The sequence below is a fragment of the Trachemys scripta genome, chromosome 7, assembly GCF_013100865.1.
Source record: "Trachemys scripta elegans isolate TJP31775 chromosome 7, CAS_Tse_1.0, whole genome shotgun sequence".
In the NCBI taxonomy this organism is placed as follows: domain Eukaryota; kingdom Metazoa; phylum Chordata; order Testudines; family Emydidae; genus Trachemys; species Trachemys scripta.
The window spans coordinates 81,868,622-81,881,883 of NC_048304.1; the positions used below are offsets into that span (position 1 = coordinate 81,868,622).

At 45.2% G+C, this 13,262-nt stretch overlaps 1 protein-coding gene across 1 annotated transcript in view; it reads right to left on the bottom strand.

Moving 5' to 3' along the window:
* The window catches only part of CTNNA3 (catenin alpha 3), a 960,805-nt gene that overhangs the window by 920,876 nt on the left and 26,667 nt on the right, over positions 1-13,262 (bottom strand). The window contains exon 3 of the mRNA XM_034775301.1: positions 12,309-12,501. Coding sequence (XP_034631192.1) covers positions 12,309-12,501 — 193 coding nt within the window. The remainder of the gene's footprint in view (positions 1-12,308; positions 12,502-13,262) is intronic.

The window sequence follows — 13,262 nt, forward strand, 5'->3', positions numbered from 1 at the left end:
TACGGCCACAATGTTCTGAAGATTCAGAGCAGGCGCAGGAGGGACAGAAGGATCGTGAAGAGGTTTGGCAGCATGTGACCTCCAGAAGGAGAAAGAGGAGCGTCCATGCACCAGCAATGGAGATACAGGTGAGCAATCGTTTCCATATCCTCTCTACAGGTACTAATGCGGAGAGTGGACTAGATGACCCATCTGAGGGAAGGGAGCAGAAGGAGACTCCACCGATTGGAAGGCAAAAGATGCACTGTCCTAGGGATGGGGGTTCCACGACCACCACTCCCAAGAGGGGGAGAAGGGTGGTGGTGGTCGGGGACTCCCTCCTCAGGGGGACTGAGTCATCTATCTGCCGCCCCGACCGGGAAAACCGAGAGGTCTGCTGCTTGCCAGGAGCTAGGATACACGATGTGACGGAGAGACTGCCGAGACTCATCAAGCCCTCAGATCGCTACCCCTTCCTGCTTCTCCACGTGGGCACCAATGATACTGCCAAGAATGACCTTGAGCGGATCACTGCAGACTACGTGGCTCTGGAAGAAGGATAAAGGAGTTTGAGGTGCAAGTGGTGTTCTCGTCCATCCTCCCTGTGCAAGGAAAAGGCCGGGGTAGAGACCGTCAAATCGTGGAAGTCAACGAATGGCTACGCAGGTGGTGTCGGAGAGAAGGCTTTGGATTCTTCGACCATGGGATGGTGTTCCAAGAAGAAGGAGTGCTAGGCAGAGACGGGCTCCACCTAACGAAGAAAGGGAAGAGCATCTTCGCCAGCAGGCTGGCTAACCTAGTGAGGAGGGCTTTAAACTAGGTTCACCGGGGGAAGGAGACCAAAGCCCTGAGGTAAGTGGGGAAATGGGATCCTGGGAGGAAGCACAAGCAGGAGAGCGCAAGGGGGGAGGACTCCTGTCTCATGCTGAGAAAGAGGGACGATCGATGAGTTATCTTAAGTGCCTATACACAAATGCAAGAAGCCTGGGAAACAAGCAGGGAGAACTGGAAGTCCTGGCACAGTCAGGGAACTATGATGTGATTGGAATAACAGAGACTTGGTGGGATAACTCACATGACTGGAGTACTGTCATGGATGGATATAAACCGTTCAGGAAGGACAGGCAGGACAGAAAAGGTGGGGGAGTTGCGTTGTATGTAACAGAGGAGTATGACTGCTCAGAGCTCTGGTATGAAACTGCAGAAAAACCTGAGAGTCTCTGGATAAAGTTGAGAAGTGTGAGCAACAAGGGTGATGTCTGCTATAGACCACCAGACCAGGGGGATGAGGTGGACGAGGCTTTCTTCTGGCAACTAGCAGAAGTTGCTAGATCACAGGCCCTGGTTCTCATGGGAGACTTTAATCACCCTGATATCTGCTGGGAGAGCAATACAGCGGTGCACAGACAATCCAGGAAATTTTTGGAAAGTGTAGGGGACAATTTCCTGGTGCAAGTGCTGGAGGAACCAACTAGGGGCAGAGCTTTTCTTGAACTGCTGCTCACAAACAGGGAAGAATTAATAGGGGAAGCAAAAGTGGATGGGAACCTGGGAGGCAGTGACCATGAGATGGTCGAGTTCAGGATCCTGACACAAGGAAGAAAGGAGAGCAGCAGAATACGGACCCTGGACTTCAGAAAAGCAGACTTTGACTCCCTCAGGGAACAGATGGGCAGGATCCCCTGGGAGAATAACATGAAGGGCAAAGGGGTCCAGGAGAGCTGGCTGTATTTTAAAGAATCTTTATTGCGGTTGCAGGAACAAACCATCTCAATGTGTAGAAAGAATAGTAAATATGGCAGGCAACCAGCTTGGCTAAACAGTGGAATCCTTGCTGATCTTAAACGCAAAAAAGAAGCTTACAAGAAGTGGAAGATTGGACAAATGACCAGGGAGCAGTATAAAAATATTGCTCAGGCATGCAGGAGTGAAATCAGGAAGGCCAAATCACACTTGGAGTTGCAGTTAGCAAGAGATGTTAAGAGTAACAAGAAAGGTTTCTTCAGGTATGTTAGCAACAAGAAGAAAATCAAGGAAAGTGTGGGCCCCTTACTGAATGAGGGAGGCAACCTAGTGACCGACGATGTGGAAAAAGCTAATGTACTCAATGATTTTTTTGCCTCTGTCTTCACGCACAAGGTCAGCTCCCAGATTGCTGCACTGGGCAGTACAGCATGGGGAGAAGGTGACCAACCCTCTGTGGAGAAAGAAGTGGTTCAGGACTATTTAGAAAAACTGGACGTGCACAAGTCCATGGGGCCGGATGCGCTGCATCCGAGGGTGCTAAAGGAGTTGGCGGGTGAGACTGCAGAGCCATTAGCCATTATTTTTGAAAATTCATGGCGATCCGGGGAGGTCCCAGATGACTGGAAAAAGGCTAATGTAGTGCCCATCTTTAAAAAAGGGAAGGAGGATGATCCGGGGAACTACAGGCCAGTCAGCCTCACCTCAGTCACTGGAAAAATCATGGAGCAGGTCCTCAAGGAATCAATTATGAAACATTTAGAGGAGAGGAAAGTGATCAGGAACAGTCAGCATGGATTCATGAAGGGGAAGTTGTGCCTGACTAACCTAATTGCCTTCTATGATGAGATAACTGGCTCTGTGGATGAGGAGAAAGCAGTGGATGTGTTATTCCTTGACTTTAGCAAGGCTTTTGATACGGTCTCCCACAGTATTCTTGCCGCCAAGTTAAAGAAGTATAGGCTGGACGAATGGACTGTAAGGTGGATAGAAAGCTGGCTAGATCGTCGGGCTCAACGGGTAGTGATCAATGGCTCCATGTCTAGTTGGCAGCCGGTTTCAAGCGGAGTGCCCCAAGGGTCGGTCCTGGGGCCAGTTTTGTTTAATATCTTTATTAATGATCTGGAGGATGGTGTGGACTGCACTCTCAGCAAGTTTGCAGATGACACTAAACTAGGAGGCGTGGTAGATACACTAGAGGGTAGGGATCGGATACAGAGGGACCTAGACAAATTAGAGGATTGGGCAGAAAAAAACCTGATGAGGTTCAACAAGGACAAGTGCAGAGTCCTGCACTTAGGACGGAAGAATCCCATGCACTGCTACAGACTAGGGACCGAATGGCTAGGTAGCAGTTCTGCAGAAAAGGACCTAGGGGTCACAGTGGACGAGAAGCTGGATATGAGTCAACAGTGTGCTCTTGTTGCCAAGAAGGCTAACGGCATTTTGGGCTGTATAAGTAGGGGCATTGCCAGCAGATCGAGGAACGTGATCGTTCCCCTTTATTCGACATTGGTGAGGCCTCATCTGGAATACTGTGTCCAGTTTTGGGCCCCACACTACAAGAAGGATGTGGAAAAATTGGAAAGAGTCCAGCGGAGGGCAACAAAAATGATTAGGGGTCTGGAGCACATGACTTATGAGGAGAGGCTTAGGGAACTGGGATTGTTTAGTCTCCAGAAGAGAAGAATGAGGGGGGATTTGATAGCAGCCTTCAACTACCTGAAGGGGGGTTCCAAAGAGGATGGAGCTCGGCTGTTCTCAGTGGTGGCAGATGACAGAACAAGGAGCAATGGTCTCAAGTTGCAGTGGGGGAGTCCAGGTTGGATATCAGGAAAAACTATTTCACTAGGAGGGTGGTGAAACACTGGAATGCGTTACCTAGGGAGGTGGTGGAGTCTCCTGCCTTGGAGGTTTTTAAGGCCCGGCTTGACAAAGCCCTGGCTGGGATGATTTAGCTGGGAATTGGTCCTGCTTTTGAGCAGGGGGTTGGACTAGATGACCTCTTGAGGTCCCTTCCAACTCTGATGTTCTATGATTCAATGATTCTATGAGCTATAACAAGGCAAAACCCCTATTCCTAATCTTTCATGTCCACAAAGAGCAGATAAGAATGATTTTTAAGTTTTCATCTAAAAGACTTAGGCCCTGATTCAGGAAAGCATCCCTATTCAAAGACAAAACACTTAAGTGTATGCTGAACTATACGCATGTGCTTAAGTCCCACTGAACTCATTGGATGAAACTCTGGCTTTGTTGAAATCAATGGCAAAACTCACCTTAATTTCAACAAGTCAGGATTTCACTAGGGTGTTTACGAGCTTCTCTGAATTGGAGCCCAGTTTGCTGTAACTGCATGCTATTCAGTTTATCAATGTCTCCTCAGAAAAGGTCAATTTTGGGGATAGAAGTCTGTTATTCCAGAGAGTAAAGTATCCCAAAGCTTGAAGCTTAGCACACTCAGGGTATGTCCACACTGCAGTCTGAGGTGTGATTGCAGCACAAGTAGACATACCTACTCTAGCTTCATTCATGCTAGCATGACTAAAAATAGCAGTGTAGATGCAGCTGCCCAGGTTTTGGCATGGACTAACAAGGTGCATATGTATTTAGCATTCTCAGAATATCTGTACAGCCTGTTCTGAAGCTCATGCCACCACTTCTACACTGCTGTTTTTAGCCATGATAGCATTGGGTGAAGCTAACATCGGTATGTCTACTGATGCTACAGTCACACATTGAACTGCAGTGTAGACATATCCTGGAGGGGAATGTCTTAGGGTATGTTAAGACTGGTTTAACTAGACCTATTTCTTTCTGCTTTTATAAAGTTTGTTTGTAAATTGCAAACTGTATGGCTATCGCAAAAAGCACAGTGTGCCACTGAGATGGTTGGTAATTATGTCAGTCTACAGGACTGTTTAGATCATAAGTTCAATAGCTACATAAATTACCTTTAACATATATTTGAAAAATATGTAAAGTGGAATACAATAGCTTATGAAGTGTTCTCTAAAAATTAAATGTGCAAATTAGCAGAAGAACTAACTGAAACTGAGAGATGTTGGTATCATAGTGACTTAAGAAATTGATGCACACTAAAAACAAAAACAAAAAAACATGCCGTAGAGCTAGAGAATTGCTGCAATACATAATGGACCAAATTCTGCCATGACTTATACTCTGTGCAACCTTACAGAATTTAGTGGGTGTTATCTGGGATATAACCCACAGAAGAATTTTATTCAGTATGTAGCAAAGGACAGAATATTAGCTTGTATGACAACTTTTTATTTTTCTCTAAAGAGGTCAATGCTAAGTTACTGTCTGACTTCCAAATTACTTTTTAAAAATGTGCCAAATACTACTTTTATTTCCACTATAACATCACTAGGTTGCCCCTCTGCAAGTGAATAGAATTTGGCCCATCTTTTTTTCACATTAGTGGAACCTACATGACTCTTTAGGGAGTTAAAGAGAGTCTACTGCACTGAGAGTCTATTGGTCTGGTCTTATGTATATGTTCAGTATTATGGTTGAGCTCCTGATTGCTATGAGTCCCCGGCATCACTCTCCTTGGTCTCACTCCATGATGTAACCTAAAACTAATGTCTGAGTACACAGACCTCAGTGAACTCTGTTCATCTATTTACCATAAAAATAATCCATTTTTCAATTAAATGTGAGCAACCCTAAATATTACACAAAATCAGATGTACGTGACTAGAGAGGTGCTAAACTCAGTGCATTGACATGAGATTCAGTGCGCGTGAATGCAAAAACTAAAAAACACCTCAGCGGAAACAGTCAAGGTTTATTTGGTTTTATGTCAGAAACTATGCAAACCTGACAATTTTTGTATTGGATCCACTTAAATCCATAATTTCCCCCTAACACCTCTTTCCCTAGCCTCAGCAGGTAGGGAGAAAAAAACCCCCAGAATCCTAAACCTCAGAAGAGCCAATGGGAAGAAGACTGCAGTGAGAGCCCCCTTCCCAGTCCTGAACTTTTCAGGGAATGTTTGACTGGTCAGGCATTTCTGTACTGGTTCATGAAAGGAACTGGGAAGTCCTTCCACCCCAAACCCACCAAGCAAACATCCTCATTCTTTAGCAGCAAGAGGAAAGAGTACACACACATCAGAGTGAGCTATATAATTATCTTCTTCCAAATAAGACAATGAGAAATTGGTTCCTCATACTCATCTCTGTTAATTTAACCAGATTCAGTCTGAGCAAAGCATGACCATCTTTTACATTATCTTAAGCAAGATGTAAGATCACATATTCATTTCAATTAATTACATAACCAAGAAAGGTAATGAGGGGAGATGAGACTGACATCACAGCAAATACAGGAACCAGATCCATCAAAACAAAAAGATGCAACTGCTTCCTGAGAGGTTTATATAGATGGATTCTACACAGGTGAAATATGCATGACTTTCACAGAGGCGACATTGGTTAAACAAGTATTGTTTTGTTGTATAACAGTTCATGACAAAAATAACAGAGGAGATTTTCCAAGGCACAAATGGCTGTTAGGCACACAATTCCCTCTATGCCTTTGAAAATCCTACCAACAAAATTAATGAATGAATGGTGTCAGTTGGGTAAAACCTTGTCATGGGTTGAGTTAAAACTTTACTGATAGGTGCGAACTCACTCTTCAGTTAATGTAACTGATAAGCCCCTACATAAAACAAAAAGGAGTATGAGAATCTGCCCAGAAGCTTTTGCTGAGTATTGTTGTGAGTGGGTGTAGAAATCGATTTTATACAGTCGATTGCGTATGTCCACACTAAGCGCATTAAGTCAGCAGAGTGCGTCCTCACTACCATGGCTAGCATCGACTTATGGAGCAGTGCACTATGGGTAGCTATCCCACAGTTCCCGCAGTCTCCATCGCCCATTGGAATTCTGGGATAAGCTCCCATTGCCTGATGAGGCAAAAACATTGTTGCAGGTGGTTTTGGGTACATGTTGTCAGTCACCCCTCCCTCCATGAAAGCAATGGCAGACAATCCTTTCGCACCTTTTTTCCTGAGTTACCCGTGCAGATGCCATATCACTGCAAGAATGGAGCCCACTTAGCTCACAATCACTGCTGCTGTTATGAGCATTGTAAACACCTTGCGCATTATTATTGAATAAATGCAGAACCGGGTTTAGAGACACCAGCACGAATTGGATTTTGATGAGGACATGGACACAGACGTTCCTGAAAGCACGGCTGTGGCAATTGGGACATCATGGCAGCACTGGGGCTTGTTGATACAGTGGAACGCCGATTCTGGGCCAGGCAAACAAGCACAGACTGGTGTGACCGCGTAGTGTTGCGGGTATGGGATGATTCACAGTGGCTGTGAAACTTTCGCCTGCATAAGTCCTCTTTCCTGGAACTCTCTGAGTTGCTTTCCCCCACCCTGAAGTGCAGGAATACCAAGATGAAAGCTGCCCTGACAGTTGAGAAGCAAGTAGTGATAGTCCTGTGGAAGCTTGCAACGCCTGACTGCTACCGGTCAGTCGGGAATCAATTTGGAGTGGGCAAGTCTACTGTGGGGGTTGCTGTGATCCAAGTAGCCAATGCAATCATTGACATTCTGTTATCAAGGGTAGTGACTCTGGGAAATGTGCAGATCATAGTGGATGGCTTTGCAGCAATGAGGGTCCCTAAATGTGGTGGGGCAATAGACGGAACGCATATCCCCATCTTGGCACTGGACCACCTTGCCAACCAGTACATAAACTGCAATGGGTTCTTCTCAATGGTGCTAAAAGAACTGGTGGATTACAAGGGACGTTTCACCGACATCAACGTGGGATGGCCAGGAAAGGTGCATGACGCTCACATATTTAGGAACTCCGGACTGTTCAAGCAGCTGCAAGAATGGACTTACTTCCCAGACCAGAAAATTACTGTTGGGGATGTTGAAATGCCTATAGTTATCCTTGGGGACCCGCCTACCCCTTGCTCCCATGGCTCATGAATACTTACACAGGCAGCCTGGACAGTAGTAAGGAGCAGTTCAACTATAGGCTGAGCAAGTGCAGAATGGTGGTAGAATGTGCCTTTGGATGTTTAAATGCTCGCTGGCACAGTTTACTGACTCGGTTAGACCTAGCGAAACCAATATTCCCATTGTTATTGCTGCTTGCTGTGTGCTCCATAATATTTGTGAGAGTAAGGGGGAGACGTTTATGGCGGGGTGGGAGGTTGAGGAAAATCGCCTGGCGTCCGATTTTGAACAGCCAGATACCAGGGCAATTAGAAGAGCACAGCAAGGCGGGCTGCGCATCAGAGAGGCTTTGAAAGCTAGTTTCATGATTGTCCAGGCTTCGGTGCGACTGTTGTGTGTGTTTCTCCTTGATGCAAACCCGCCCCCTTTGTTGATTTTAATTCCCTGTAAGCCAACCACCATCCCCCCTTCAAAATAAAATAACTATTGTTTTGAAACCATGCATTCTTTCTTTATTAATTAAAAAAAATGAGATAATGGACAAGGTAACCCGGGTGGGGCGGGGGAGAAGGGAAGGACAAGGCCACATTTTTTATGTAGCCACACTAAAAATCAAACTGTTTGAATGACAGCCTTCTGTTACTTGGGCCATCCTCGGAGTGGAGTGGCTGGGTGCCCAGAGCCTCCCCACTCGCGTTCTTGGGCATCTGGGTGAAGCGGATATGGAACTTGGGGAGGAGGGCATGCAGTTATACAGTGGATTCAGCGGAGGTCTGTGCTCTTGTTGGCTTTCCTGCAGCTCCAACAGATGGTTCATAATGTCCATTTGCTCCCCGATTAGCCTCAGGATCATGTCCTGCCTCCGCTCTTCGCACTCACTTAATTCTTTCCTGGCCTCTGCCACTGAATGCCTCCATGCATTAAGCTGTGCCCTATCAGTGCGGGGGTGTGTGTGAATGCATGAGTTCGGAAAACATGTCATCGCGGGTGCGTTTTTTTCGCCTTCTAATCTGCGATAACCTCAGGGATGGAGATGATATGGGGAATGTATGGGGAAACATTTGCACCTGGGGGGAGATAAAAAGGGAGAGTAAAATTTAAGATGATACATTTCTGAGAACAAAAGGGAGACTCTTTCACAGTGAATCAAGCAATTCACAGCAGACAGCACATGTGCTTTAGATAGAAGATCGCATTTTGCCTTTTATATTGAGCCCCTGCTGGTATGGTGATATATGACACATGGCTGGGCAACAGAATTTGGTTTCCAGGCAGCCATGGTAAGCCAAAGGGTACAAGGGTTTGGCTTCCAACGCCTTCATAACATGTGAGAATGAGGAGCACCCTCCTTTCCCAGAGCAAGCAATGGGTTGGGTTTCACATTTAAAAGGAGGGGCTGCAGTTTTCGGGTGGATGTACAGCACACACCTACCCCCACCCAGTGGTTATTCTCTGGGATGATCCCTTCACCCCTCCGCCCGCCACGTGGCTATCCTCTGGGATGATCCCTTTTAGCCAAGCACAAACAGCCCAGCATGAACAGGGTTCTTTTACTGTTCCCTTACAAAACTTCCCTTATTTCAACCAGGTGATCATGAACGATATCACTCTACTGAGACTAACACAGAAAGATATAGACCGAATGTTGCTTGAATGCGACCAAAACCCAGGACCATTTGCTGCCATGCTTTGTGCTGCAATGATTCCAGAATACTTGCTACTTGCTTGGCGTGATAAAGTGTCCTACCGTTGAGGACGAAATAAGGCAGCCCTCTCCAGAAACCTTCTTCAAAGGCTTTCAGAGTACCTCCAGGAGAGCTTCATGGAGATGTCCCTGGAGGATTCCCACTCCATCCCCCAGACATGTGAACAGACCTTTCCAGTAGCTGTACTGGCTGCGAATGCATCCCAGTTCTTCAGGACAAATCAAATATTAAACACTATTGCTTTTAAACCCTGTACTGTAGTTACAAATGTGCACTCACCAGAGGTGCCTTCTCTGGCTTCAGGATTGGGGATCCCGCCTTGGAAGGGTATTGGCTCCACGGTGAAGAAAATTTCCTGGCTGCTGGGGAGAACGGATTCACCACTTGCTTGCTGTGCATTCTCCTTCTCCTCCTCTTCCTCATCCGCAAAATCCTCCTCCCTGTTGTGTGAGACTCCCCCCTTGCAGGTGTCCACAGACAGTGGTGGGATAGTGGTAGGGTCCCCACCTAGAATGCCATGCAGCTGGTCATAGAAGCGGCATGTATAGGTCTCTGAACTGGAGTGCCCTTTTGCCTCCTTTGTCTTTTGGTAGGCTTGCCTGAGCTCCTTAACTGTCACACAGCACTGCTGTGTATCCCTGGTGTAGCCTCTGTCCAACATGCCCTGTGAGCTTTTGGCAAATATATATGCATTTCTTCTTTTTGATCGGAGTTTGGCCTGCACATATGCTTCTCCCCATACAGTAATCAGATCCAGTGTCTCCCTTTTGGTCCATGCTGGAGTTCGTTTGCAATTCTGGGGAGACTGCATGGTCACCAGTGCTGCTGCCATGCTGACCAAGCAGGAAATGAAATTCAAAAGTTCCCACAGCTTTTCCTATGTACCTGGCTAATGCATCGGAGTTCAAAGTGCTGTCCAGAGCGGTCACAATGGAGCACTCTGGGATAGCTCCCGGAGGCCAATACTGTCAATTTGCGTCCTCACTACCCCAAATTCGACCCAGCAAGGTCGATTTTAGCGCTACTCCCCTCACCGGGGAGGAGTACAGAAGTTGATTTTAAGAGTCCATTAGGTCGACGGAACAGGATTGGTTGTGTGGACACAGTCATTTTTAAATCGACCTAACATGGCTAAATTTGACCTAACCCTGTAGTATAGACCAGGCCTGAGGGTATGTCTACACATAAAACCACTACCGCAGCGCAACTGTGCCTCTGTAGCCCTTCAATGAAGACACTACTTACACCAACAGAGAATTCTCCCATCAACCTAGCACTGTCTACATCCAGGTTATGTTGATTTAACATTGCTCAGGGGCGTGAATACCGACCTAATATTCTAGGTGTAGAATAGGCCAGAAACAGACAGACAGACAGCTGAACTGTGGTGTTAACCCTGGAAGAAACCTGTGGAGACGTTTTTGAGTCAGCGGTGTAGGCTGAAAAATATGCCCTTGATACTGCAAGCAAAAGAATCTGTTTCCTGCTATTTGATTCCTTTTCATTCAGACAGACAGGACTTTGTACATTCTTTGTAAATAAACAAAACTGCATCAAAGAAATACCTGGCTATCACCAATTTCTGCTCACATCTGGAATACCCCCAAGGGTCCCAAATTGACTGAGGTCAAAAAGAAAAAGGGAAAAAAAGGACAACATTACTGTATTTGAGAAAATAAAATGTAATTTAGGCTTGAAACTAGGTGAAGGTTTCTAACCATCAGAGAAGTGAAATTCTGGAACAGCTTTCTAAGCGGAGCAGTGGCAAGGGGAAGGGGAGGGGGAAAAAAAGAGTCTAACTGGCTTAAAGACTCAGCTTGCTAAATTATGGATGAGATTGCCTACAATGGCATGTGGCCCATCGGCGACTGCCAGTAGCAAAAATCCCCAGTGGCCAGAGACGGGACACTAGACGGGGAGGGCTCCAAGTTACCTGGAAAAGAATTTTCTGTGGTATCTACCTGGTAGGTCTTTCCCACATGCTCAGGGTCTAACTGACTGCCAACCCCAAATATGGCAGAGACCCTGGGGTAGTTTTGCCTTCCTCTGCAGCATGGGGCACAGGTCACTTGCAGGTTTAAATTAGTGTAAATGATGAATTCTCTGTAACTTTAAATCATTATTTGAGGACTTCAGTAACTCAGCCAGAAGTTAGGAGTCTATTTCAGGAGTGGGTGAGGCCTGCAACGTGCAGGAGGTCAAACTAGAGGATCACAATGGTCCCTTCTGACTTTAAATTCTATGAGTCTAAGGGTACGTCTATACTACCTGCCAGTAGTGTTCGATCTATCGGGGATCGATTTATCGCGTCTCGTCTGGCCGAGATACATCGATCCGCTAATCAATGCCTGTACTCCACCTCGGCAGGAGGAGTAAGCGGCATCGACGGGGGAGGCGTGGCAGTCGACTCGCCGCCGTGAGGACGGCCAGGTAAGTCATACTAAAATACTTCGACTTCAGCTACGCGAATAGCATAGCTGAAGTTGTGTATCTTAGTTCGAAACCCACCCCCCTCCAACATCCCGCTAGTTAGCCCAGGCCTAAGTGTATTAAAGACTAATGGCATCACATTAAGACTACAGAATCGCTATTAAACTGTATAACATGTTTTTAAGTACAGAATTTGTAAAACTCTTCCCCCCCTTTTTTTTTAAACTGACATCTTCAATTGTGCAGTATCTACAAATAACATCTACTGGATAATCTTCAGCCTGGTGAGTGCTAAACTAATCTCAGAGAGACAAAACCAAAGAACCAAGGACATTATTTCACCACAATGATATACTTTGTATTTTAAAGAACAAACCTCAGTAAATGGGAAAGGCAATTTGCATTTTAGAGATAGACACACTAACAAAAATTATATGTATAACTGAATTCCTCAAAGCACCTGATTTATTCACAGTAGGTACTGTACTTACTTTCTTTACGAACATCATTAAGTGCTGCATTAAGTTCCTCCTTAAATACAATGGTTTCCTTTGCAATTTTCTCCCCTTTGTCCAATAGATTCCAAGTGGCTTTTTCCACAGAAGCTAAGAGGACACGGGCTCTTTTGGAACATCCTTTTTTCTTATTAGAAGGGGTTTGTGGACAATTCACTAATGTGGTAACCTAAAATTAAAAAAAAAAAAAATGAGTGTCTTAAATTCTGCAGCCAATAGACTAATATTGCTTTTAGTTATTTAAAATTAACAACAAAATAATGTTTTGTTTGTATATGATGGAAACCACTAGGAGTGAGCAGATACTTCAAAAACAAAGAGCCACACCCAACAAGATATTGTCAGACTGGACAATTTTTTTTTAATCTCAGTGTCTGACTTTTGAAATTCTCCCACATATATTACCTTCATTTCATAGGGTTCAAAACAAAGCTGGTAGAATATCATTGTTGCCCCTCTGACCCATCTTATTACCATTGGTCTAAAATTATTATGTTATTTCCTATAAAATATCATAATGACATAAAAATTAAAAGTGTATTTACAAAATCCTCAGTAACAGCAGGAAGCATAACTCTCAGTTTCACTTCCATTGCTCCCACAATCGCTTTTGACTACTCCCCCTACCATCTCTCAAGCAGGGACAGAAAGAGCATCCACAGTGTGCAATGGGTGCAGACCCATCTCTCCAAATTCTTCCCCTAATGTAGGGCAGAATCACAGGGGACAGGATTTAGCCCAAAAGAATTCAATGTTTTTGCAAATCATTTAAGATGTGCATAATGTTTGTTTGGAATCTAAGTTAGAGCATAATCAGCTAAACTGTTTTTAAATCATGCATTTTAACGAGCATAAGCAAGCTATTTTTATGTAGCTTCCCACTCTACATTCCACATTTATTGAACACAACCTCCACACTCCATCATAAAT